The following is a 24,326-nucleotide window of genomic DNA, read 5'->3' as shown; positions in this document are numbered from 1 at the left end:
ATTCCACACGCCGTTGGACCCATGCGGGGGGACGAGCTCAGACTTGGTCGAACAAAAACCTCAACCTTGGTCGAAGTGGGGCAAAAAACGGCAGAAAACTGACACTTATTTACAGATACCATTATAGCCTTTATAACTAGGTTATAGTTAGTCTTTTAGTCTAGCAAGATAGTACTAGATATTTAGATAGAGGTATAATACTATTGGAATATGAATTTTATACCAACTATCTACTAACTATATGTGAGTTACCCTTGATATAGTTTAAACATGTAGAGCATATATAAAGGACTTGCAGAGTATACTTAGCGCCTTTATGTTTTTGCCCCACTTCAATCAAGGTGGAGGTTTGTTCGACCAATTCTGAGCTACGTGCTTGGACCCATGCGTGCCGAGGCAAAAGTCAACTTATCGTCCGTGGGCTACAGATAATGGCACCGATGGTGGCGCGGGCGTGCAGGGGCAGGAGATTGTAAGGCGATAGAACGATGGGACGGAGAATAATCGAGAGACCCTTGCGCACAATCAAGTACTGCTAGAGGGCGCGACAGTTGACGTCAAGCGGCAGAGACGGGAAAAACCTTTTGAGGGAATGGCGCACTGCGAAAGCTAATCAGCAGCTCTTAAAAAGTCAGCGGTCGCAGACACTCGCCCATTTTCGCGGCCCCATGTAGATTCAACACTTTGTCCAATCCGCTCCAAAGACACTGCGAATAACCATTCGGTCTTTCCCTCCTGCCCTTGTATCGTATTATGGGCACAATGGAGTACGACTCAAGAACAGTCGCCGAGCACAAAGTGGCCAAGGACGCCTGGATGACCATCCATGGTAAAGGTAGCTTTTGATTTCCTTATTCCGCCTTTTCACGGTAATCACTAACGGGAGACAAGTATATGATGTAACAGAATATCTCCAAGACCACCCTGGTGGTGCCGAAGTCCTAGCAGAGGCTGCTGGCACAGATGCCACAGAAGACTTTGACAACGCTGGCCACTCGGAAGACGCATTCGACATTATGGAAACCTATAAAATCGGCGCCCTCAAGGGCTACAAGCCAAAGCCCCAGCGCGAGGCCATTACAGTGACACCAGCTCCCGAGATGGAGAAGCCGGCACCGGGCAAGACACACTCGCTTCTACCGAAACACGCAAATTCTGGCCTCTTCTTGCTGGCCGTGACTGGCGTCTACTACGGCGCCCGCCGTCACGGCCCCCCTACACCGAGATGGCTGCTGTCCATCCTCGACAATGAGACGCCTGGCCGACGTGGCTTCGGCTTCACCAAGGGTCTGCTGGCAGGCGCCGGCATCTTTGCCGTCGTTGGTGCGCTCCTTGCACAGCGTTTCGCGCGCATGGCCGTCCAGAGCAAGCCCTTTAGCAGCTACCCAGCACACATGCGAGTGCCCGAGCCAGTCCAAGAGGACACACTGCTGCAGCGTGGCCTGCTCGACCCCGCCACGTATTTGCATCTCCCGCTCAAGGCCAAGGTTCTGCTCTCGCCCAACGTGTATCGCTTCACATTCACTCTGCCCACGATGGAGACTGTTCTCGGCCTACCCATCGGGCAGCACGTCGCCATCAAGGCGGGCGTGGCTGGCGAGAGCGTATCGCGCTCCTACACGCCCGTCTCGAATAACGCGGACCGCGGCGTGCTGGAACTCGTCATCAAGGTGTATCCCGACGGCAAGCTGACAAATAACTACCTGAAGAATCTGCAGGTGGGCGACGAGGTGCTCTTTCGCGGGCCCAAGGGCGCGATGCGGTACACACGCGGCCTGGCAAAAAGAATCGGCATGGTCGCGGGCGGTACGGGCATCACGCCCATGTTTCAGGTTATCCGCGCCATTTGCGAGGACGACCGGGACTTGACGCAGGTGAGCCTCATTTACGCCAACAAGACGGAGCAGGACATTTTGCTGCGCAAGGAGCTCGACACGTTTGCGCGCCGCTACCCCAAGCAGTTTAAAGTCTTTTACCTTTTGGACAACCCGCCCGAAGATTGGGCGTATGGAGAGGGGTACTGCACGCAGGAGCTCATCGAGGAGAAGCTGCCAAGCGCGAGCACCGATACCAAGATGATGCTGTGCGGTCCTCCGGATATGGTGAGTGCGGCCAAGAATGCCTTGGTGAATTTGGGGTTTGAAAAGCCTGGTGCAATGCCGAAAATGACGGATCAGATTTTTCTCTTTTAGTTTCTGGACCTTAGATAGTCCAAGGAGGTCTCTGTGTTTTATTTCTTTGTACTTGCTTCGTCAGACTTGCAGCCACCTTTTTTAAACAGCCCAGGACTCGATAATTTAGAAATGCATTAGAAGGAATAGAATTAGGCTTAGTTATAAAAAATTATCGTCATCAGTGACTGACGGCATACTCTGGAATCCAATATTCTTCTTCTTCGGCACGGGCGCCCTCAAATCAAGCATCTACTTTCGCATCCAAATCTCCCCAATCGGATCACCCGGCTCAGCTACGCACCGCCATTCGCCCATGCCGAGATGCTTTGGCGCTCTTCGCTTGCCGCGCCCTCCCCCACCAATAATGAGGTTGCCAGGGCGGTACATTTCATCCTTATGCATACGACGCAGAACGCTACCATGAACTCGAACGCCAGGGGGGACGTCCCTCACTTCTCCTCTCGGAAGCGGCCAGCGAATGGGTTTCCATGAGCCGTCTGGCTGAAGGTCCATGCGGCGAAACGGAAGCCACTCCATCATCCTCCAAGCTGTGACGGCAATGAATCCCAGTCCGTCTCCGTACATGAGGGAGTCGTGGAGTCGTGAGGTGTGCGATTGATGCAGGGACTCTGTAAAGATGGACGAGTGCTGAGACTTGTAGGAATTCTGAGTCTCTACCCAGGTCGTTTCACCACCAATTGATGGGCTGCCTTGGTCTGGGTTCGGACTCTCAGGCCCTTGCACGTTGACGACCACCTCGGATTCAAAACAGCCCATTTCAATGAGTTTTTGCATGTCGAAACCGAGACCAGCATTCATTGCTTCTCGCACAATCCACGTCAAAGGGACGTGGCTGGCGCTCCTGCAATCGCCAGACACGGGCCATCCACCGCCAATATCGGCGTGGCCACCAGCAAACCAGACTTCGTCAATGTCTTGGCCAACTTCTTCTTCAAAGTCTGGCTTCTTCGAGCTTGCACCGTGGCAAGCTTGTCCGTGTCCGTTGCGGTGCCAAGACTTGAATGAGCGCGTCCGAGGAGCCATCCGGTACGGAACGTGGCGACTGCGCGACCTGCTGCGCGTTGCTGCCTTTTGCGGCGCCGCAGCATCGGCCGGCGAAAGCAAGACTCTGCCTGATCGTTCAGGTCCATGATGATCCTCCACCTCCTCTTCAATCGCAGTGTTTTGGGTGCCAATATTCTCCTCGTCGGCTGCGTGATGCTCGTCACCGCTGACGTAGTGCTCGAAGCTCCTTCGCACGGGGGCGAGAAACTCGGAGAGACGGCGATGATGCGGTCGCCTATCTTGGTGCGTCTTTTGGTACAGGAGATCCTGGCGAAACTTGGCTCTTCGCTCGTCGATGCTGACGGCGTGACGAATAATCTCGGCGCTGGTTCGCGCAGTGTAGGGAAACTTCGCCCTTTGCATCCAAGCGCTCTCGAATCGGGAGACGGAATTGACCGTATCAAAGAGTCCAAGGAACCGGATTCGTCCGACAGGACGGGAAAAAGTCTCTCGAAAGTTCTTCATAAAGGTGTACATTTTGTCAGTTTCGTCGTCCACCTCGGTCGCGGCGTCAGAGCCGTCCTCGTCTCCGCTCTTGCCGCCGTGAGACTTGCGGCGGCATTGCCAGCGCGAGAATGCCCGCCATGCAAATCGAATCATTTCTTCGTTTCCATGGGATAAGAGGCCAATGTAGTCGAGCATCTCTGCCAAGAACCGCGCAATGTAGGCGCCTCTGCTGAATCCAAACATGTAAATTTGATCGCCATTCTGATAGTAGCGCATGAGGAATCGGTATCCGGAAACGACATGCTGATCAAAGGTTGATCCGATGGCCGAGTCTTTGGCCTTTTTGTAATGCTCCGTGATTTTGGAAACAATACCCGACTGCGTCAAAGCCTGAGACGTCACATAGGTTCCGATTCCAGCTACATCATCGCCATTAGCATGGGGCGTAGGCAAGGGTACACTCAATATGCCATACGCTGGTAGTAGTGATATTGATTCTCGGCGCTGCGATCCAGCATGCGGAAAATTTTCAAAATATTGCTGTCGCTGTCATCGCCATGGAATTTATTCCCCGTTCCGTCAAAGCAAAGCACCAACTTGCGTTGGGCGGGCTTCGACGCTTCTACCGGATTATCCATTTCGAAATTCGACTTTTGAGAAGATGGTTGAAGAACACTGAAAGAACTGGCCAGTGGCTAATCCTGTTGCACCGAGTTTCGTATTTGGGCATCTCTGATTGCCCGCCCGTCTCCGGGACGGCACGGGCCTCGGCATTTGAAGTTCATGTTGGGAGACATACTTTCCAGCTCGCGGCGGGGTAAGAACATCAGTTGTACCAGTACCTTGTTGCTAGACAGCTTTGATAGCATCCTGTGGCCTTTATTGAGTGGCCGATCGATATTGCATATTGAAACCTGCATAGTGCGGAACTCATCCGGGACCCTTGCCACGACCCTGTCTAAGTTCAGCCAGCCACCTTGGTCTACCTCATTTCTACAACAAATACGAAATCTAAACTTTATAGGGACCTTTTTTCTTCGGACTGCCAAAGTCCGAAGTGAAACACGCAGATTCAAAATGCTGCCAAGCGGCCAAGCTGCTCAGCTGCCACTGGCCTGCCAGCACAGAGTACAGTACACGAAAATGGTGATACGAGAAGACGAGAAACTTGTACTCTGAAGCACGCTTCCCAACTTGATTTCGCATCATGTTGCGTTTTAATATTGCTTAATACATAGTCCTAAGCTATAACACTTTGGAGAGGGACTTGCTTGCATGGCCCACAGTGTAGCGCATGGGGTCATATTGCTTCTTCTCTCATGTACGTATTGAGAAATGCTATCCGTAATTTTAGAATTTGGCATAATGGCTGCACCATTGAAAAGCAATTTCCTGCCTGTGATTAAAGAGGGGCTAGACCTGGCTGTAAATGCATGTCTCGGAATCTGCTTGCAGCTGAATTTAGTCCAAACAATTTATTCGGCGGCAGATAGCTGGGGATGCAACCTGCCTGCACGATGATGTGGCTTGCTTTGTGTGCGGCGTACGAGCACGCAAACTAGTCCTGCTTGCAGCTGAAGTGGGAGCACCTGATAAATTGTCCAATAACAGATGTTATATATCCAATGCTACTCAGTATGCCGCGGCGGCCCGAGTCAGACCACGAGCACGAGCTGTCTTGACAAGATTGGAAGATATTGGGCGTACTGGTACATGAGAAAATCACGGCAGGCCCACCGTCATCACCTAAAACAGATCTCGCAGTCGGTCAAAGAAAGCATATAGTCTGACATTGGTGTACTCCCAGATTTGCTGGTTTTCCCATTTCGGTTTTGAACTGAACCTCCCACTTGACGCTGCTTGGAGATTTCATGCAAGAATGGCAACGCAGAAAAAGACTTCGTCCATAGCTGTGGATGGCCAGAATGGCCAGAATGGCCACAACGGCCACGCCACCAATGGACACACAATCGGTTCAAATGCTCAGAAACGACAGCCATTGCCAAAGTACCCAAAGCCTTCCAAGACCAATAGCCAGGGGAGCCCATCGCATCTTTCCGGGATTTTGCAACTCAGAGCCGCATCGCGCAGACCATTGCCGACGGAGATGGGAGATGGCACCTACCGGTTCATCAAAAGCCGACCGTCTCTTCTCAAAGACTTGCGAAGCATGACTTGGTCTGGTACGTATTTTTGATACAGGTAGCAATCTCGAGTATACCCTACTAATACCATCTGACGTCAGATTTCAAAACGATCAAAGCGATTGTTGCTGCCAAGTTGAAGCGGGAGACACAGACAAACGACAAGACCATGCTCATGGAAAAAACAATCCAGCTCGTTGCCGGTCTACCCGACTATTCTAGACGTCAAGAGCTGTTGACAAACGATTTTATTGACAAGTTGTGGTATTCATTGGACCATCCTCCGCTACTCTACATGGGAGATCAGTATCGGTTCCGCCAGCCCGATGGCTCGAATAACGTAGGTTGCAAGCTCGAGTTTGCATTGCACTGACTCTCCAGACTGACTTGATAATGTATGAAGAACCCTCTTTTGCCTCGTTTGGGAGCAGCCGGCACCGCCTACTCCAGGACCTGCAAACCGCGTGGAATGGGTCTTGGTGCTTTGCCTGCCCCCGACACCATCTTTGAGTCCATCATGGCACGAAATGAGTTTCAAAAGAATCCAAACAATGTTTCGAGTATTCTGTGGTACTGGGCGACAATCATCATTCATGGTAGGTGCTATTTGCGATGGTTGCCGCGACCTTTGCTGATTGTTCACTAGACTTGTTCAACTCCAGCTCCGCCGACGGCAATATCAACAACAATTCGTCCTATCTTGATCTCTCTCCACTATATGGAAACAGCCAGGCAGCACAAGATTCCATCCGGACCTTTAAAGATGGAAGATTGAAGCCAGATGCTTTTGCCGACAAACGCATGCTGGGCAACCCCCCCGGTGTCTGCATTCTTCTCATCATGTTTAATCGATTCCACAACCACATTGCAGCCAACTTGGCTGCCATTAATGAGGGCAATCGATTCCCGCAGCCTACTGCAGATCTTCCTCCCGAACAAGCCGCTGCAGCGTGGAAAAAGTACGACGAGGAGTTGTTCCAGACTGCACGTCTGGTAACATCCGGTCTCTACATCAACATCACCCTCATTGACTATGTGCGAAACATTGTCAACTTGAACCGTGTTGATACAACTTGGACGCTTGATCCAAGACAGGAAATGGGAGTCGCAGTCGGGACGCAAGAAGGATCGCACAGTGGTGTTGGAAACTCTGTGTCTGCCGAGTTCAATCTTTGCTATAGGTGGCACTCGTGCATTTCCCAGAAAGACGAAGAATGGATGCAGGATTTCTTTACTGGGCTACTGGGTGACAGCGACCGAGAACTCGATTTTGCGGCACTGATGACGGCCATGAAGAAGTTTGAAATGACGTTGCCCCAAGACCCTGGAGAGTGCACCTTTGGCAAATTCACTCGAGGTGCAGACGGCCGCTTCAACGATGACGAGCTGATGGAGGCTCTGACTGCGGCCATTGAGGAACCTGGTGGCGCATTTGGAGCACGGAATGTGCCGAGGATAATGAAGCCGATTGAGGCGCTGGGTATCATTCGTGGCCGTAAATGGCACGTGGCGAGTCTGAACGAGTTTCGCAAGCAATTTGGCCTCAAGGCCTATGATACATTCGAGGACATTAATTCCGATCCTTATGTCGCTGACCAGCTGCGCCATCTGTACCAGCATCCGGACAATGTGGAACTCTACCCGGGCATCGTCGCCGAAGAAGCCAAAGCGCCCATGGCACCTGGAGTCGGAATCGCCCCGACATATACGATTTCTCGAGTAGTCTTGTCCGATGCTGTATCGCTCGTCAGAGGAGACAGACACTACACGACCGACTACCACACAGGCTCCTTGACAAACTGGGGTTTCAACGAGGCCAACTATGACCTGAGCGTCAACCATGGATGCGTCTTTTACAAGCTATTCATTAGAGCTTTCCCAAACCACTTTAGGGAGAATTCGGTGTATGCTCACTATCCCATGGTGACACCAGCAGAGAACCGCAAAATCCTTGCCAATCTGGGACGAGCTGACTGGTTCAACTTTGACCGCCCAAGCTACGTGCCGGAAAAGATTGACATTATTTCCCATACCGCCTTTAAACACGTTTTGGGCAATGATGCCACGTACCATCCGGACTGGAAACAGGGCCTGGGCTACTTGATGAATGAGCGCAGCCTCGAAACCATGCTGGCAGGCGGGCCAGATTTACACGCCATACAGCGCAGCTCTGTCGGTGCCTCATTATTTGGACAAGAGTGGAAATCGGCCGTCAAGCAATTTTACAACAATATGAGCGAAAGATTAATGGCGCAGCATTCGTACCAAATTGCAGGGCAGACACAAATCGACATTGTTCGCGACGTCGGCAACTTGGTGCACACACATTTCGTTGCTCGCGTGTTCAACCTGCCGCTCAAGACAAAGGACCACCGAAAGGGAGTCTTTTCCGAACAGGAACTCTTCAAGTTTTTGACCATGATCTATGTCTGCATCTTCCTGGACTATGATCCTGTCAAGTCCTTTCCGCTGCGCCGGGCGGCCAAGGCAGCGTCCGCGCAGTTGGGCGCTCTCATTGAGGCCAACGTCAAGCTGGGACTTTTATTCGGCATGCGCGGCCTGTATGTGAAGAAGTTTAAAAATGACGTGCTGGCGCAATACGGCCACCAACTTGTCCAAGCCTTGGCCAAGACGGGGCTAAACGCCCATGAGATTGCGTGGAGTCAAATATTGCCGACGGCTGGCGCCATGGTGCCAAACCAAGCACAGATGGTGAGTAGTTGCAAAAAAAAAAAAAAAAAAATATTGTGTGGCTTTTGATACGGGAAAAACTTACTTATTTTTCTTTTTGCTAGTTTGCACAATCTGTTGATTGGTATCTATCCGAACAAGGTGAACCCCACCGAGCCGAGATTGAGCGCATCGCCGCCCAAGAAACGACCGACGCCTCTGACGCCTTGCTCTTGGGCTATGCCATGGAAGGCGTGCGCATGGCTGGAACCTTTACGCTGTATCGAAACGTGGCGGCTCCAGATACGCTGAATGATGACGCAGGCAGGCCGTTCCCTGTCCAGCATGGCGAAAAAGTCTTTGTCTCTGTAACGCCAGCGACGAGAGACGGCGGACTCCCTCATCCCGAGAGGGTTGATCCCAAGCGCCCATTGGACTCGTACGTGCAGCACGGCTTGGGCCCCGAGCTCTGTCTTGGACGCGAGGTGGCGCAGACTGCCTTGATTGCCCTTTTCAGGACTGTTTTCCGCAAGAAGAATCTGCGCAGAGTTCCAGGGCTGCAGGGTGAACTGAAGAGACTGGCCAAGCCGGATGGCAGTCACGGATTCATGACGGAAGATTGGGGCACGATTTGGCCGTTTCCAACAAGCATGAAGCTAATGTGGGATGAAGAGTAATGAAGAGTAATGGGGTTGTGTTAATGTATCTTCTCTCGCTATTCTCTTGAAACCAAGCACATTATTCTTAAACCATTGCACCCACGTACGTAGCTGCTCTCACGAAAGGTACCAGTCAGAGGCAATACAGTGAGACTACTCTCATGTACACTTGCAAAGACAGGCAAGTCACTCTTTTGTTTTTTTTACTTGATGAAAAGTTTGCGTCTAGAAAGCTTGCAACGAGGGCGCTTTGAGGCTGCTACCACGTGCTGCGGCATGGCGCCTCAGGAGCTTAACTGGTAGTCGCGTCAGCCACGGCGTCAGATATAACAAAGCTAACAAATAAAAAAAAATGATCATTTCTGTATGTATATAAATCGCACAACTTCTAATCTCCAGCTAGTTTAGCAAGTTTCTCACTTCACCTTGCTTCTTCCGCCTGCCCAACACCATGGTGCTTCTCTCCCGTGCCGCGGCCCTCATGGGCAGCGGACTCGCCTTTATCATTCCATGGACTCTTGGACATGATACACCCATATCCAATAGATACACCGAATTTGCAAAAATCAAGGAAGTTCCGGCACATTACACACCCGTACGAGGCAAGGGAACTCCGATGCGAAACACACCTGTGCAAAGTCAGCAAATTCCAGTACAATACACACCCGTGCAAAGTCAGCAAACTCCAGTACAATACACACCTGTACGGGGCAAGGAGACTCCAGTACAATACACGCCCATACGGGGCCGGGAAACTCCGGTACAATATACACCCGTACGACCAAAGGAAAATCCACCGCAATACGCACCCGTACCACCAAAGGAAAGTCCACCACAATACTCACCCATACAACCAAAGGAAAGTTCACCACAATACACACCCATGCGACCAAAGGAGAATCCGACACAATCCATACCCGTACCAACACACACACCCGTACTCAATAAAACAGAGGTTGAAACACCCAAGTTCTGTGATGAGATCAAGTTTGCAGGACAAAACGACACAATCTTTCGATCCACCATTCCCTGCGTAAAACGAAATCACCAGATACCAGAAGAGCGAGAGCAAGAGCTAAACATGGAGGGGGTTATCAGACCAAGCAAAGATTCATGGTACAGAGCGCCACCTGCATTTGATGCTGCGCCGCCGGGAGAAGTCCTCAAGATTCGTCGGGCACCTGGTAATCTCAAATCGGTCTTGAAGAACCTCGATTATGCCGACCAAATATTATACACCAGCAGCACCTCGTACTTGCAACCTACCTACGCGCTCACTACTATGCTTGTCCCCAAGGAGTGGGACAGAAAGTACTCGCGCGTCGTGTCTTGGCAGGTGCCGTATGAAAGTGCCAATGTTGATTCCAGTCCGAGCTACTCGCTCTCCAGAGCCTCGGGCGAGATACACTACGACGTCTTGGATCAGCTGCTGGCCAGCGGCTACCATGTCAATATCCCCGACTACCAGGGCCCCAATTCGCATTTCGGAGCTGGAAAAGCGGCAGGGTTCAAGGTGATTGACTCTTTGCGTGCCCTCAGAACCATTGCCTATGGTCGTTACAACTTGGACCCCTGGTGGATCCGTCATATTGCCTGGGGCTATGGAGGAGGAGCTCTTGCGACAGCATGGGCGTATTTGCAGATTAAGAAATATGTCGGTTTCGGTCACCAGAAATACGTTGACGTGATTGATAACAAAGTGTATGCTTGGGTCATTGGTGGTGTGCCAATCGACATGCTGCACATACTCGAAAATGTCAACAACAAGGTGCCCGCAGGCTTTGCCATCAACGCCATCTCTGGCATGCTGCAGGAGTTCCATCTCATGAGGGACGCAGTGGAAAAGTTTGGCAAGAAGGAGGGTGCACATAACGTTACTGTTTTTGAAAGAGTCCGGACGCTGAGCCTGGAGCAGTCGATGAATGAGTTTACATATGCCAACATTAGCGACTACTTTGAAGGGGGCATCGAATCGGTGACGTCGTGGCTGCGAAAAAAGAACTTTCACAAGGAGATTCTCATGGAAAGACCAAACATGTTGAAGACGCCAGAATGGACCACGGGTATTTTCGTCTACCACGGGGTCCACGACAGCATCTTTCCCGTGGAGCACGTGGATAAGCTGTTGCACGAGCACTGGTGCAACGCGCGCGCCTTTATCGAGTACATGAGAAATCACGAAGGCGACCACGAGGAAAATTATACCAACATGGATGTCATTGCACTGGAATGGATAGCAAGACGTTTCATGTCAGAATTTCTTAGTGATGCCGGCAAGGGTCTGATTGAAAGATTTCCGAATCTGTCCAGAGAAGAATGTTTGGTTCGCAGTGGATCTCTCAACGCCCCAATATGGGATTTTGAGGCATATAAGAAGCGGTTTAAAGCAGAACAGGAGGCCAAGAAAAAGGATGAATTGTAGGTGTTTTTTTTTACTTTTTTTTTATTTTTAAAATTCTTTGGGGGGTTTTGGGTTTTGCGAGGGAGCTTACAGCGCCCCCTCATTATGATGGGATTTTCGACGCGTATACCAAGAGTCAGAATCAAAGTAACGGAAAGAGTCGGATAGAGAATTTGTAGGTAGTTTGCATTTCTAATTGATATGATAAGATTTGATTTTTTTTTTTTTTTGATATGTATTCTTACTGTCGTCGCAATTCGCACGTCCCCGGATTGACAGGCAGCCACCAAAATCGGCAGTGGCTTTGAAGTTGACAGAATGACAGCGGCCAAAGTGGCAATTGCGGCCCATAATATCGTACCGATGTCCGGATGTACACGAGATTTCGGGACATTTTCCCGCACAGACAGATAAAAGAGGAGTCTCTTTTTGTGCCTGCATTCACCTTGTTGAACTTGTTATCAATCCCGTGGCGACATGTCTGACCGCCTGTCCATGCACCGTGCTACCGGAACCCAAATTTCAGGGATGCTATCTCCGTATTACCGAGCAACTAGTTGATGGGTACGAGTTGGCGATCTCATTGTCACCCTACCAAGTTACTTGACGAACTACGGAATCCAGGAGCTGCAATATGAGTGGTTCTCTTTAGCCCCAAGTCGACTCCACTGGCAACCGGCCGACTGGTTCCATGGCTTCCGGACAGAAGTTGGTCGATGCGCAATCACAAGCAGATTTCTTTTCCATTGTTGGACCCGATTCGTCCAACCATTTTTTTTTTTCGTCTGTGCTACTGCGGCCACGCACCGTCTTAACTCTCCGAGACGACCTCGGGTAGACTAATTGGCCCCCCCTCCCCCCCATATTCGCCCCCAATCGCCGCCCTATCGTAGGTCTTGAAAGAAGGCGCAAGAGGCAATTAATGTACTCGGGACCGCATATTCTCCAGATTAATCTAATTGTTGGCCATTCAGCCCTTGAGCACTAGCACTAGACATTTCGACGTCGCTAGCTGCTCCTCCTCCGTACGAAGTACATTGCATACAAAGCGCCACCGTTTTATTACCTAGCCTCGCGCGACCGAGCGTGGCTTTTCCCTCGGGGGCCCTCGACAAAAGGGTGTTTTGGGTGGGAGGGCACATTTTCGTTTTCTTTTCTTTTTTTTTTTATAAAAAACCTCGTCCTACACCCTCGATGCATCAACTACGATCTTGACAGATCTCATCTCTGTTTGCCGTTTGTACTATAATAAATCCTCCGATATGAAGAAGCTCTCCTTCTTGGCGGCAACAACTGTGCCCCTGGCCCTAGCAGCCAAGACCCCAGCAGCGGGTGGCTTGGCACAGGCATTGGGGGAATTTCCAAAATGCTCGGTATGTGCACAGCCTTTCCTTTTGTCGAGAACCCACGCAATTGGCAACATGAGTGGTTTTACTAAAACGTTCATCATCTACAGGTACCATGTCTAGCCGAATCATTAAACAATACAAAATGCGCTGCAGCCGACACGGCCTGTATTTGCGCTGACAAGCCGCTACAAGACTCTGTGGCTGGCTGCGTGCTACACAGTTGCAGCACCCTGGAAGCATTGTGTAAGTCGTGCTGAGACAAATGTGGCAGTCGGTGGTTATCAAGACAAAACTTTGGCCGAGTTTTGCTAACAAATGTTGTTGCTGCAGCCGTCAAAAACATTACCAACACAGTATGCCAGGTACCGGCCCGCGACCGAAGCAACAAGTACATTATCGTGTCGAATGTCCTGGGCGTAATCTCGGCACTGTTTGTTATACAAAGATTTGTATTCAAGTTTTGGGCTGGTCTAGACTTTGGCTGGGATGACTGGTTCTGCCTAATGACCATCCTCAGCGGCGTCCCGGCCACGGTCCTCAATGCGCACTACCTGCCGCAAAACGGCATGGGTCGCGATGTGTGGACGCTCACGCCGAGCCAAATCACCAAATTCGGTCTGGGCTTCTACGTGATTGAGGTGCTCTACTTTCAGCAAGTCGCCACGTTGAAGCTGTCGCTACTCTTCTTTTACATTCGCATCTTCCCCAGTCGGCCGGTTCGGCGGTTACTCTGGGGCACAGTGGCCTTTGTGTCGCTATGGGGCATCATCTACGTCTTTATTGGCATCTTCCAATGTACGCCAATCAACCACTTTTGGACCAAATGGGATGGCGCCCATCCTGGACACTGCGTAGACATCAATGCTCTTGGTTGGTCCAATGCAGGCATGAGTATCTCGACCGACGTATGGATGCTTGCTATACCCATGTGGCAGCTCAAAACTCTGCAACTTGATTGGAGGCGAAAGATTGGTGTCGGGATGATGTTTGGCGTGGGCACCTTGTAAGTCGTCATCATCTTGGGGGGTTACCCGGAGCCATAACGGCACAGAAACTAACAGAACATGCAGTGTGACTGTGGTGAGCATGCTCCGCCTCAAATCGCTCGTTGCCTTTGGCGCCGACTCCCAGAACCCGACGTGGGAGTTTTTCGACGTGGCCATGTGGTCGGACATTGAAATCAATGTCGGCTTAATGTGCACGTGCATGCCGTCTCTGCGGCTGCTGCTCGTCCGCCTATTCCCCAAGGTCCTCGGCACCACGCAGCGCTACTACGCCAAATACTCTCACTCTGCCAACAACAACAAGTCAGCCCTTGACCGAGAGCCGCCGCGGGGGTTCGGAACCGTGTCCACGTCGACGAGGGCGGAGCGTGATACATTCCGAGGGAACCTTCAGCTGAACCAAATCTCCTACCACAAGACGTACGCGGTGAATTATGGCGAGGCGGACGATGTCGAGCTATTTTCCGGTGCTGGCGAAATGGAAACGACAAGTGCAAAGTCGCTAACGTCAGTCTCTGCGCGAGAGAGCTCGGAGAAGGCGCAGCAGGGCAGACTGTAGGGTAGATAGTTGTCTGTCACTTGCACAATACCAATCAATAATAAAAAAACAAATTTCAAACTTTTCATGCGATAATCTTATAATACTCATTTTCATTTTCATTTTATTTTTATTTTTTTTAGGTTGTTTTCTTTTTTTTCTCTTTTCAAACGCGGTATAACCAGCCTCACAGGCCTGTGTTGTCCAAAGCCCAGTAGGCCGATCGATGTGTGCACACTTACACGCTGTTGGTTTGCCCAGGCCATCGGGGCCGAAGCCTACATTGACTTGCGACGACCGCACAGGTGGTAAACCCCTTGGCTTGGCATCCTCTTCCGCCGAAAACGGCTCCAATCAACAAAATCAGTAAAATCCAGATTGAAAACCAGATTACAGGTGGCGAGAAATGCCCAGCGATGGCTCATGTTTTGTTCCGATACGGCACACCGATCACGTGGACGCCTGCGAGACCGCCGACCACCGACGGCGCGGCTAGGCCAACCCACCGCCCGAGCATTTCGTCTAAGTCAGCTGGTCGGTGCCTGGAACAAGGAATGTGTCCCGAATAAAGTTGTTAGTTGGGCCGATGATTCGTCTATTTATCGTTTATATATATCTTGTTAGCTTCTAACTCTGCAAATAACGCTCGGTTCTTCATACTCATCATCACCAATCCGCAATATTAACACTCACTTGTCTTGCTATATACCCTAACCCTCATCATCATGGCCATGTTCAAGAATTACTTGGGCCTTGGATGGTCCAACTCTTCATCAGAGTCCAAAGATGACACCAAAAACACAGTCCGTGCTCTTCCAGCCTCGTGGTACACATCTCGGGATATGTATGAGCTGGAGAGGCGAGCCATCTTTTCTCGAAAATGGCTGCTGACAACCCACAAACTGCGTCTCAAAGAGTCTGGCGACTGGCTTCGATACGAGATTGCAGGATTCCAGTTTGTCATTTGCCGCGACCGCACGGGGTCAATCAATGCCTTTCACAATATTTGCAGACACCGCGCTTTCCCTGTCGTCACTGAACAGCAGGGCAACAACAAAGTGTTTGCGTGCAAGTATCACGGATGGTCATATGGCATGAATGGAAAGCTGGCCAAGGCCCCCGGCTATCAGGACATGGAGGACTTTGACAAGTCTCAAAACGGTCTGCTGCCTATCCATGTCCACATTGACCACAACGGCTTCATATGGGTCAATATGGATGGCAAACCCACGCCCGAGGTTGCGTGGGACGACAATTTCGGCGGTGTTGACACGCAAGAACGCTTCGAGGAGTACAACTTTGACGACTACGAGTTTGATCACGCCTGGGAAATGGAAGGCGAATATAATTGGAAGATTCTTGCCGACAACTACAACGAGTGCTATCACTGCAAAGTGGCACACCCCGACATCCCAAGTATCGCTGATCTCGAAGCCTACAAAGTCGAGGTCAAGGACTCGTACATTGAGCACTACGCCAACTCTACCCCCGAGCAGATTGCTCGCGGCTTCAAAGTCGCGCCAACCTACTTTTTTCCTAATGCCTCTATGAATGTCACGTAAGTTTTCCCAAAATCCCCCGCCCATCAACGAGAAAGCAAGCAAACACATTCTGACGAAAAAAAAACATGCAGGCCAAACTTTTTCTTTACTCAAAGATTTGTGCCGATTGGCCCTACACAATCAGCAATGAAGTATGAAGTCTTTAGACACAAGAATGCCGACAATGAAGCCTTTACCGTCATCAACGACATGTACAAGCGCATCATGTCCGAGGACAAATACCTGTGCATCAATGCCCAAAAGAATCTCAGCGCGGGCGTCTTCATCAACGGCGAGATGCACCCTACCATGGAAAAGGGCCCCCTGTTTTTCCAGCGCAAGATTCGCGAGGCCGTGCAGGAGCACTACGAGAAGGAGGTGCGAGCTGATGACCAGATTTGGCCGGCTCGGCAGACGCTGCCGTGCGGCGCCAAGGCGAGCGACAAGGACGTCGACTTTTGCGCAAAGGTCGACTGTCACAGCAAAATGGCCAACAAGTTGACTGCCAAGCAGATGATTGAAGTTTAAATTGTAATGGGCATGATTTGTGTCAAGATTGTTTCTAGCATTGCGATTACCATTTTTCTTTTACTAATTTTAGATAATTAATGTGATTATCTCTTTTCATTGATAACAGGGTAGAGTAGAGTTCAGTGCGGCGGTCCGATAATCGCAGCAGAGTGAACCACCAGGGCGTAATCTCTAGTCAACTAGCGCATGGATGATGGATGGATGATGATAACAGATTATCATGCCTTTCTTTTTCTTCAGCCACGCCGTAGAAACTTGTGTGCATTATCTAGACCTCCACAGAACTAGTTCCAGTGATGAGCGGCGATATCACTGGTGTGAGCCTGTAACTCCCACCTCGCCGATAGTCAACCTCAAACTAATCGTCGTTTAAACTCTTTGTCTTGCTGCCACCAAAACGTGCAGAATGTAACCACTTTCGCGGCCCAGCGTCCTGGTCGGCAACCCAATAGCAACCACCACGATAAAAGTAAGTTGGAAAAGGAGTGAAACCGCTCCACTCAACATTAGGGATGGGTTGCTCGAGTCTCGCCAAACTTGTTGTGTAATCTCTCCCGTTAATAATTCATCCCCCAGAATCCGGGGTGTGGAGCAGGCACGCGCCCAAACTACACTGCAGCTAACTAGGGCTTCCGATCTAGGCAAACCTGTTCATGGACCGCAGTTCTAGACTTTTAGCAGCACCCCCCCTCCCTTGTTCCTCCCTGTTCCTTACTCCCCCAAGTTGGCGACTTGACTTCCCAGCGACCATCCGATAGAGGGCCAGCTGCCAATCACCTGGGGCACAAAGGTAATGTATCGCGGTCGAGCGCTCAGTTTGCCAGTGAGTGCCAAGTTTATATGTTGCCCAACACACCGAACCCAAAAAGCCATTGTCACTGGACCCCTCTTTTTCCCTTTCCCCCCAATGAAACAGGTTGTGATATATCTACCAGTGGCGGGTTCTTCTCTCCGTGGGCGCCTTCTTCTCCTCGTGACGGACAACCCCGATCCAGCATTGCAAAGCGTCTTTTCGTTCTAATCTTAGTCGGCTGAGAAGCTTCCTTTCTTTACATTGAACTGTTGCAGCTGCTTGAAATATTTCATTCTTTGCTGCATCACCGTTGAAACTTTTTTACATCTTTGGTGCTTCGACTCTTTGTGCTTCGACTCGGATTTCCATCCAATGACAACTGTGGCACAGCCCGAGTGCGGCACTCCCTCCTCGACTCACAAACCGGCCAGAATGACCTCTCCAGAAGAAACCTCTGCTGGCCGCGGACGTCGTCGCTCCTATCACGCTTGTTTAACTTGCCGGTTTGTAGAATTTGACCTCATCCCAATCTTCCCCCCCCCCCAATCAAAAAAATGTCCCCCGAAATTAAGTCGTTTTTTTATGATACAGACGGAAAAAAACACGCTGCCCAGGGGAGAAGCCCGCTTGCTCCAGTTGCGTCCGTTTAAAGCAATCGTGCGCCTATCCGCCGGCGGTGCGCACAACGAGAACTGGTCGATCAGTACGTGGTGAAGGCCATACATAGAATGTGCGGCTCCCATCTAACAAACCGAAGGAGGAGAGACTGGCACACCTCGAAGAGAAACTCGACCGTCTTTTAAGCAGCAGGTTAGGGATTTTTCCCAGGTAAATGCGCCCTTCTATGCCGGCTTGTCGGCTGACTCTCTTTTTTTTTTTTTTTTTTTTTTGACCAGACAGGACCATCCGCCGCTCCAAGAACACCCCACCGAAGAGGCGATTGATGCATCCGATAAATCTGTTTCTGTGAGTCCTTCAGCACAGGAAGTAACATTCAAACCCGTCGAAAAGCAAACCCCGCCATCTGCCCAGCAGCCTTTGATTGATGTGACTGCCAATGGGGGGCCCGGGCCCGCTGATGTTGGCTTGGGCATCCGATTATATTTCGAATATTGTCACAGACAGCCAATGTGGTGTTTCGAATATGAAGACGTTGGCGATTTTACGCAATTATCCAAAGAGCTGGCTTGCAGCATCTTGGCACTTACAGCCCGGTTCTCACCGATGCGCGAACGTCTTGAAAAATACAACAGCGATGCAAAGCGACTCATCATGCTCCGTATTGCGAGCAGCACAGTAGAGGTTTCCACCATCGAGAGCCTCTGCCTACTTGCTTACTCTTCATTTATCGGTAATTGCTCACGACGCGCAGCAGCTACTTAGCTTTTACTAATTTTCGAGTCAGATGGAAATGTCAGTTTGGGTCAATTTCACCTTGGCCTTGCTTTTCAACTATGTCGGTCGGCGATGCTCGACGTGGAGGCGAGCTACTCTGATAAAGATCCCGCTACGCAAAGAAAACGCAAGCTCTTCTGGAGTTTACAAGTCTTGGAGCAATATTACGGGAAGCAGACAGGCCTCCTCAGTCTGCCAACCGAGATATTGAGGCCGTCATATGCGTCATCAGTCTCTCGAGACATTTCTCGATCAGAAACGGAAAACAAGCCCCCTCCTCTTCCGAGAGACGACTTGGGTCATTCCAGACCCACGCCAGACGAACCAGGTGTGTGGAATACCAGCGTACATCTCGGATGGGTATGGAGTCGAGTACGCAAATATGTTTCCGACTGCGCCCAAAACATATTTAATGAGCCATGGCGTCGAGACTCAATGTACAGTTCTGTCCTGTCGGATTTCATGGACGCCGAAAATAGGATTCCCATGTGTCATCGATATGACACGGTCAAATTTTACGAGAGAAAGGTTGATGAACTCAAAGTCAACCGAGGGTACTGGACGACGTGGCTCAAAGAACAATTTACATATCATGCCATACAAACTGTCCTCAACCACCCATTTCTGTATATTATCGGAGCCCAACACAACTCCAATCTCGCCATTCCCAACACTTTCTGGCGTCGGTCCTCGGAACTTGCCCTGATACATTCCACCTGGATCGTGCGTCTTATTGACATGGCCGTGGACAAACAAGTCCAGCTTATCGATCCATTTTTCGGCCACATTGCAGCCATTGCCGCCACCGTGCATCTGTACTACTGTTGCGCTGCTGCTGCCAAGTTGAAGCACAAGTCGAATACGGATTTTGCTAAATGTCGGCGCTTTTTAAAGTGCTTTATTCCATTCTCTCCTGCTTGTGCAGCATTGGTGAGTTTTTTATTTCTGTTTTTTTTTTTTCGTTGTACTGCTTAGATGCTAATTCGGTGACTTTTTTTTCTTTTCAAGGATAAAAATCTGGACAAAATGGCAAGAATTGCTTCCGGCTCAGATTCCGTCGATGTGGAGGACTGGATGCCGTCGAGAATCTACCTCAGCGTCCCACTCATGTGGGACATTTTGCAGTTTACATGCGTTTCTGGTTCGCCAGGCATCTTTACAAATGATTTGGCGCATGCGCCTCATCATAGAGATGCCATGGAAGAGAATTGCGTCTTGGAAATCGTGGTGGCGACGTCGCCAGAGATTAACATCAACACGGCAGATGGCGGCCAAGAAGCGCCGACCGTGTCTTACAAGGCATCGGTATCACCAGGCGGCAATCCGACTCATTCTCTGATTCATACTGAGCCGGTGCCGTTGGCCGACAACTTGACCATGAATACGACACCGTGGCTATATGAAGATTCGTCTCAGTTTACTGGCCTGGGCGACATTGATCTGCTGGATGCACAGTCGGAGGGTGGCGATGAAAACGGCATGATTTGGTGGGAGGGTGACGTAAATAATTCCTTGTTTAGCCATTTCTAGACGTGGCTGGCAGCAAGCTGGTGTTGTGTTGGAGTAGCTGTGCTCGAGCTAGATAACGTTGATATGACGGAAATGATTCACATGCAAAATAACCACGACTTACGACCGTGCACCTGGGATTAAACTATCATCTATCTCTCTTCGACTTCCATTAAACCCCCCCTCCCCCCCCCCTCTTTGCCCCCCACCGTTGATAGCAAAGGTTGATATCCCCAAATCCTTGCTTTGATCAGGCACGCCCAAAAAAGCTCAGCCTAGAACGCATCGCCTGTCCGCGTGGCCATGATCAGGCCGCATTTCCGTTGTCGGGTTTCGCTGTCGCACTGGGTGGCAATTGGTCCGCGTCAAATGACAGCCTACCAGTAGGGCCACGATGTTGGAAAATGGGGAGGGCTGCTTCATCGCCCCTGCATAGACCCAAAGGTTGTCAAAAGTGGCAATCCCTCGAGGAACAAAAAAAAAAGCCAAACCCGACATCGGTCTTGTTAGTTGGGGTATCATGTTAGTTGGGGTATCATGGTCCCGATTAGGAATGACCTTGACAATTGCTGCAGCGAACTGAATGCACGACTCCACCGCTTAATGATCATGTGCGCATGGGCGTAAATCCGGACTGATCCATCCATCCAATCCATCTATCCACGCCGGGGTGCGGCCTTCTTTGGAAGGCTTGCAAGCCCGGCCGCCCGTCTCTATTCGCACCAAATTTGCAACACGTCGGCAGCATGGTAGTTCGTCATCCCGGCATCATGGAGCCCGATTGTCGGTACGGAGTACACGCCGGTCGGCCTGCTGCGCTGTGATGGGCGCAATTAATTGCTATTTGTTCATTGGTGGCTGACTTTTGCCGTAGCTCTCCCCTTGATGGCTGCTATGCACGGTTGATGTCATGCACTTTCTGAAAGGAGCAGATGTTCAAAGCAAAGCAATAACGTGTTGGTATTGATGACCGGATGCTCACTGATGAGCGAGCAGCATTTTTGCTTTGATACAAGGCGCAATTATTTTGTTGGTGCAGGCAGACCAATTCGTATTCTCCCTTGAGCCACCTAGGAATGTATTCATGTATACAACTCCTGTTGTCGCCGCCATGAGATTACAATCTAAAAAAAGAACGTAAAGACCCCCCCAAAAAAGTACTCTATCATGCGCACGAGCTGCTTGTCATTCTATCAGTACAATCAGCTATCAGCTGTAACTAGTGCTTTTCCGATTCCCGATTTGACTTTGGTCGCGTCCAAGTCTTGGCCGCCTCTGCATCATTAGTCGACGGCCTCGCCAACCGTCCGATCACGTGAGCGCAACGGCACGGCGGAAAGAATGCAATGTGCTAATTATACCGATTAAATGTGGCAGTTCATCGTAAGTGCTATAAGAGTCATGTATTGGATTTGGTTTCCCCAAACCATGTAACAAGAAGCGCCGAGTCGAGTTACTATCATTGTCTCGGGACGGCCATCTGTCTCTATTCCCTACTAAAGGCAGCGCAACTAGTTTCAAAAACCTAAGCGCCATTGCAAAAAAAAAAAAAAAATCCGGATTAAAACGCAATGGCCAGAGACGAGCAAGTCGTCATTATTGGCGCAGGAATTGTTGGCGCGAACCTGGCAGATGAATTGGTATCTCGAGGATGGAGAAACATCACGGTTATTGACCAGGGTCCACTGGATATGCCTGGGGGCTCTACATCTCATGCCCCGGGGTTAGTCTTTCAGACCAATCAATGCAAGTCAATGACGGGCTTTGCGCGCTATACAGTCGAAAAGATGTTGAAGCTCGAGTTGGATGGAAAGCCGTGCTTCAACCAGGTTGGCGGATTGGAAATCGCGACAACGCCAGAGCGAGTGGAGGAATTAAAGAGAAAGCAAGGATGGGCAGCTTCTTGGGGCATCGACGCCAAGATTGTTGAAGCCGAGAAGTGTTTGGAGCTGTACCCTCACCTGAACAAAGCCTTGGTGCTTGGGGGGCTTCATATACCAACCGACGGTCTCATTCTGGCGGCTCAAGCTGTCCAGCAGCTCATCTCACAGACGCGCAAAGTGGGAGTGAGATACTTGGGATCGACAACAGTGACGGGCATCAAGCAGGAAAATGGTCGTGTCACTGGGGTCATGGTTGGCGAAGGAGTGATTCCCGCCGACATTGTCGTCTCATGTGCCGGATTCTGGGGTGTCGAGATTGGCGCCATGGTTGGGCTGCCTGTGCCTCTGCTGCCCATGGCGCACCAGTACGTCAAGACGACGGCCATTTCCGCGCAAGCCGGCAAATACCAAGGGAGGAATGGGGCCGGCTTGCCAATCCTCCGCTACCAGGATCAAGACTTGTATTATCGCGAGCACGGCGACCAGTTTGGCATTGGCTACTATGGCCACCGCCCTATGCCTGTCGTCGCCGCTTCGCTGGGCCCTACGCCAAAGGACGTCGACGAGCAGCACATGCCCTCGCGCATGGACTTTACGCCAGAAGACTTTGAGCACGCCTGGCAGCTGTCCAAGAATCTGCTGCCCATCCTGCAGGACAGCGAGATTGCTGACGGTTTCAACGGCATCTTTTCCTTTACCCCAGACGGAGGTCCCATCGTGGGCCAAGCACCGCACCTTGACAATTTCTACGTGGCAGAGGCTGTCTGGGCGACTCACTCTGCTGGCGTCGCCAAAGCCGTCGCCGAGGTCCTCACCGACGGAAAGTCGACAATCGATCTCGCCGGCTGCGACATTGCCCGCTTCGAGCAGGTCCAGCTCACTCCCGAATACGTCGAGGAGACTTCGTCGCAAAACTTTGTCGAAGTATACGACATTATCCACCCACTGCAGCCAAAGGATTCGCCGAGAAACATTCGTCTGAGCCCCTTTTATGTTCGTCAAAAGGAGCTCGGGGCCTTTTTCCTCGAGGGAGGCACATGGGAGCGACCGTATTGGTTTGAAGAGAATGCAAAGCTGCTGCCCGACCTCCCGCCTGAATGGCAGCCTGTCGAGCGTGATGCCTGGTCTGCAAGATATTACTCGCCAATTGCCGCTGTCGAGGCCTGGAAGACGCGTACAGCTGTTGCCATGTACGACATGACGCCGCTGCGCCGCCTGGAGGTGACTGGTCCCGGAGCAGTAGATTTGCTGGCTCGGCTGACCACTGGCTCTGTGTCGCGGAAGCCGGGTGCGGTCACTTACACGCTTCTTCTGGACGAGGCTGGCGGCATCCGAAGCGACATCACCGTCGCAAGAATCGAAACCGAGCTCTTCCAGGTCGGTGTAAACGGCCCCGTGGATACTGCTTACCTGCAGAGGGAAGCCCGTCTGCAAAACAAGCGTACCCCGGACCGCGCCGCCTACGTGCGCGACATTACGGGAGGAACCTGCTGCGTCGGCCTGTGGGGACCGCTGGCGCGCAAGGTCATAAGCAAAGTGAGCGCAGACGACTTTACAAACAATGGCCTCAAGTATTTCCGCCTGAAACGGGCCAGCATCGCCGGCGTGCCCGTCGTGGCCATGCGGCTGTCGTACGTTGGCGAGCTGGGCTGGGAGATTTACGCCAGCGCCGAGAATGGCGTCCGTCTGTGGGACGCGCTCTGGCAGGCCGGCCAGGAGCACGGCGTCGTGGCCGGGGGGCGCACCGCGTTCAACGCCCTGCGTCTCGAAAAGGGATTCCGCTCCTGGGGCACGGACATGAACTCGGAGCACGACCCGTACCAGGCCGGGCTGGAGTTTGCCGTCAAGATGGACAAGGCGGCAGACTTTAGGGGCAAGGCCGCGCTGGAGGGCCGCTCGCGCGAAACCTGCAGCACGAGGCTTCGCTGTCTGACGGTGGATGATGGGCGCTCCATGGTGCTGGGCAGGGAGCCCGTCTATGTCAATGGGAAGGCGTCTGGGTATGTTACGAGTGCGGCGTTTGGATACACGGTTGGGAAACCGATTGCGTATGCACATCTGCCGAATGATGTTGCAGAAGGCGACGCCGTTGAAGTTGAGTATTTTGGAAATCGAATTGCTGCGACTGTGACGGCTGAGCCATTGTATGATGCACAGATGGCTCGACTTCGTGGCTAGGATGAAGGGTGTCTTGAAGTTTAGATGATGGTTTTGGCACATTAA

General features: G+C 51.2%; 7 protein-coding genes across 7 annotated transcripts; 6 read left to right on the top strand and 1 right to left on the bottom strand.

Annotated features, from left to right (window-relative positions):
- Positions 1-762: 762 nt before the first annotated feature.
- On the top strand, positions 763-2,192 carry BBA_03827 (Riboflavin synthase-like beta-barrel; the record flags this gene model as incomplete). Its single annotated transcript, XM_008598924.1, has 2 exons — positions 763-829; positions 892-2,192. 2 exons carry the CDS (start codon positions 763-765, stop codon positions 2,190-2,192), a joined length of 1,368 nt encoding a protein of 455 aa, XP_008597146.1.
- Positions 2,193-2,423: 231 nt separating this feature from the next.
- BBA_03826 (sporulation associated protein) lies at positions 2,424-4,324 on the bottom strand (the record flags this gene model as incomplete). Its single annotated transcript, XM_008598923.1, has 2 exons — positions 2,424-4,105; positions 4,162-4,324. The coding sequence occupies 2 exons, from the start codon at positions 4,322-4,324 to the stop codon at positions 2,424-2,426; spliced, it is 1,845 nt and encodes a 614-aa protein (XP_008597145.1).
- A 1,241-nt stretch (positions 4,325-5,565) lies between these two features.
- On the top strand, positions 5,566-9,177 carry BBA_03825 (Cytochrome P450 CYP6001C8; the record flags this gene model as incomplete). The annotated part of the gene is made up of 5 exons (XM_008598922.1): positions 5,566-5,869; positions 5,932-6,170; positions 6,234-6,426; positions 6,477-8,542; positions 8,626-9,177. The coding sequence occupies 5 exons, from the start codon at positions 5,566-5,568 to the stop codon at positions 9,175-9,177; spliced, it is 3,354 nt and encodes a 1,117-aa protein (XP_008597144.1).
- An 865-nt stretch (positions 9,178-10,042) lies between these two features.
- BBA_03824 (CFEM domain-containing protein) lies at positions 10,043-14,472 on the top strand (the record flags this gene model as incomplete). The annotated part of the gene is made up of 4 exons (XM_008598921.1): positions 10,043-11,577; positions 13,136-13,152; positions 13,240-13,912; positions 13,980-14,472. The coding sequence occupies 4 exons, from the start codon at positions 10,043-10,045 to the stop codon at positions 14,470-14,472; spliced, it is 2,718 nt and encodes a 905-aa protein (XP_008597143.1).
- Positions 14,473-15,176: 704 nt separating this feature from the next.
- BBA_03823 (naphthalene 1,2-dioxygenase subunit alpha) lies at positions 15,177-16,520 on the top strand (the record flags this gene model as incomplete). Its single annotated transcript, XM_008598920.1, has 2 exons — positions 15,177-16,009; positions 16,085-16,520. The coding sequence occupies 2 exons, from the start codon at positions 15,177-15,179 to the stop codon at positions 16,518-16,520; spliced, it is 1,269 nt and encodes a 422-aa protein (XP_008597142.1).
- A 1,228-nt stretch (positions 16,521-17,748) lies between these two features.
- BBA_03822 (C6 transcription factor) lies at positions 17,749-20,241 on the top strand (the record flags this gene model as incomplete). The annotated part of the gene is made up of 5 exons (XM_008598919.1): positions 17,749-17,819; positions 17,931-18,019; positions 18,296-18,667; positions 18,722-19,641; positions 19,720-20,241. The coding sequence occupies 5 exons, from the start codon at positions 17,749-17,751 to the stop codon at positions 20,239-20,241; spliced, it is 1,974 nt and encodes a 657-aa protein (XP_008597141.1).
- Positions 20,242-21,791: 1,550 nt separating this feature from the next.
- Positions 21,792-24,281, top strand: BBA_03821 (N,N-dimethylglycine oxidase; the record flags this gene model as incomplete). Its single annotated transcript, XM_008598918.1, has 1 exon — positions 21,792-24,281. The coding sequence occupies one exon, from the start codon at positions 21,792-21,794 to the stop codon at positions 24,279-24,281; it is 2,490 nt and encodes an 829-aa protein (XP_008597140.1).
- Positions 24,282-24,326: the final 45 nt, after the last annotated feature.

This window comes from Beauveria bassiana (genome assembly GCF_000280675.1).
Source record: "Beauveria bassiana ARSEF 2860 unplaced genomic scaffold BBA_S00008, whole genome shotgun sequence".
Lineage (NCBI taxonomy): Eukaryota > Fungi > Ascomycota > Sordariomycetes > Hypocreales > Cordycipitaceae > Beauveria > Beauveria bassiana.
The sequence above is the reverse complement of the archived record's forward strand: the minus strand, read 5'-3'. Positions and strand labels throughout refer to the sequence as shown.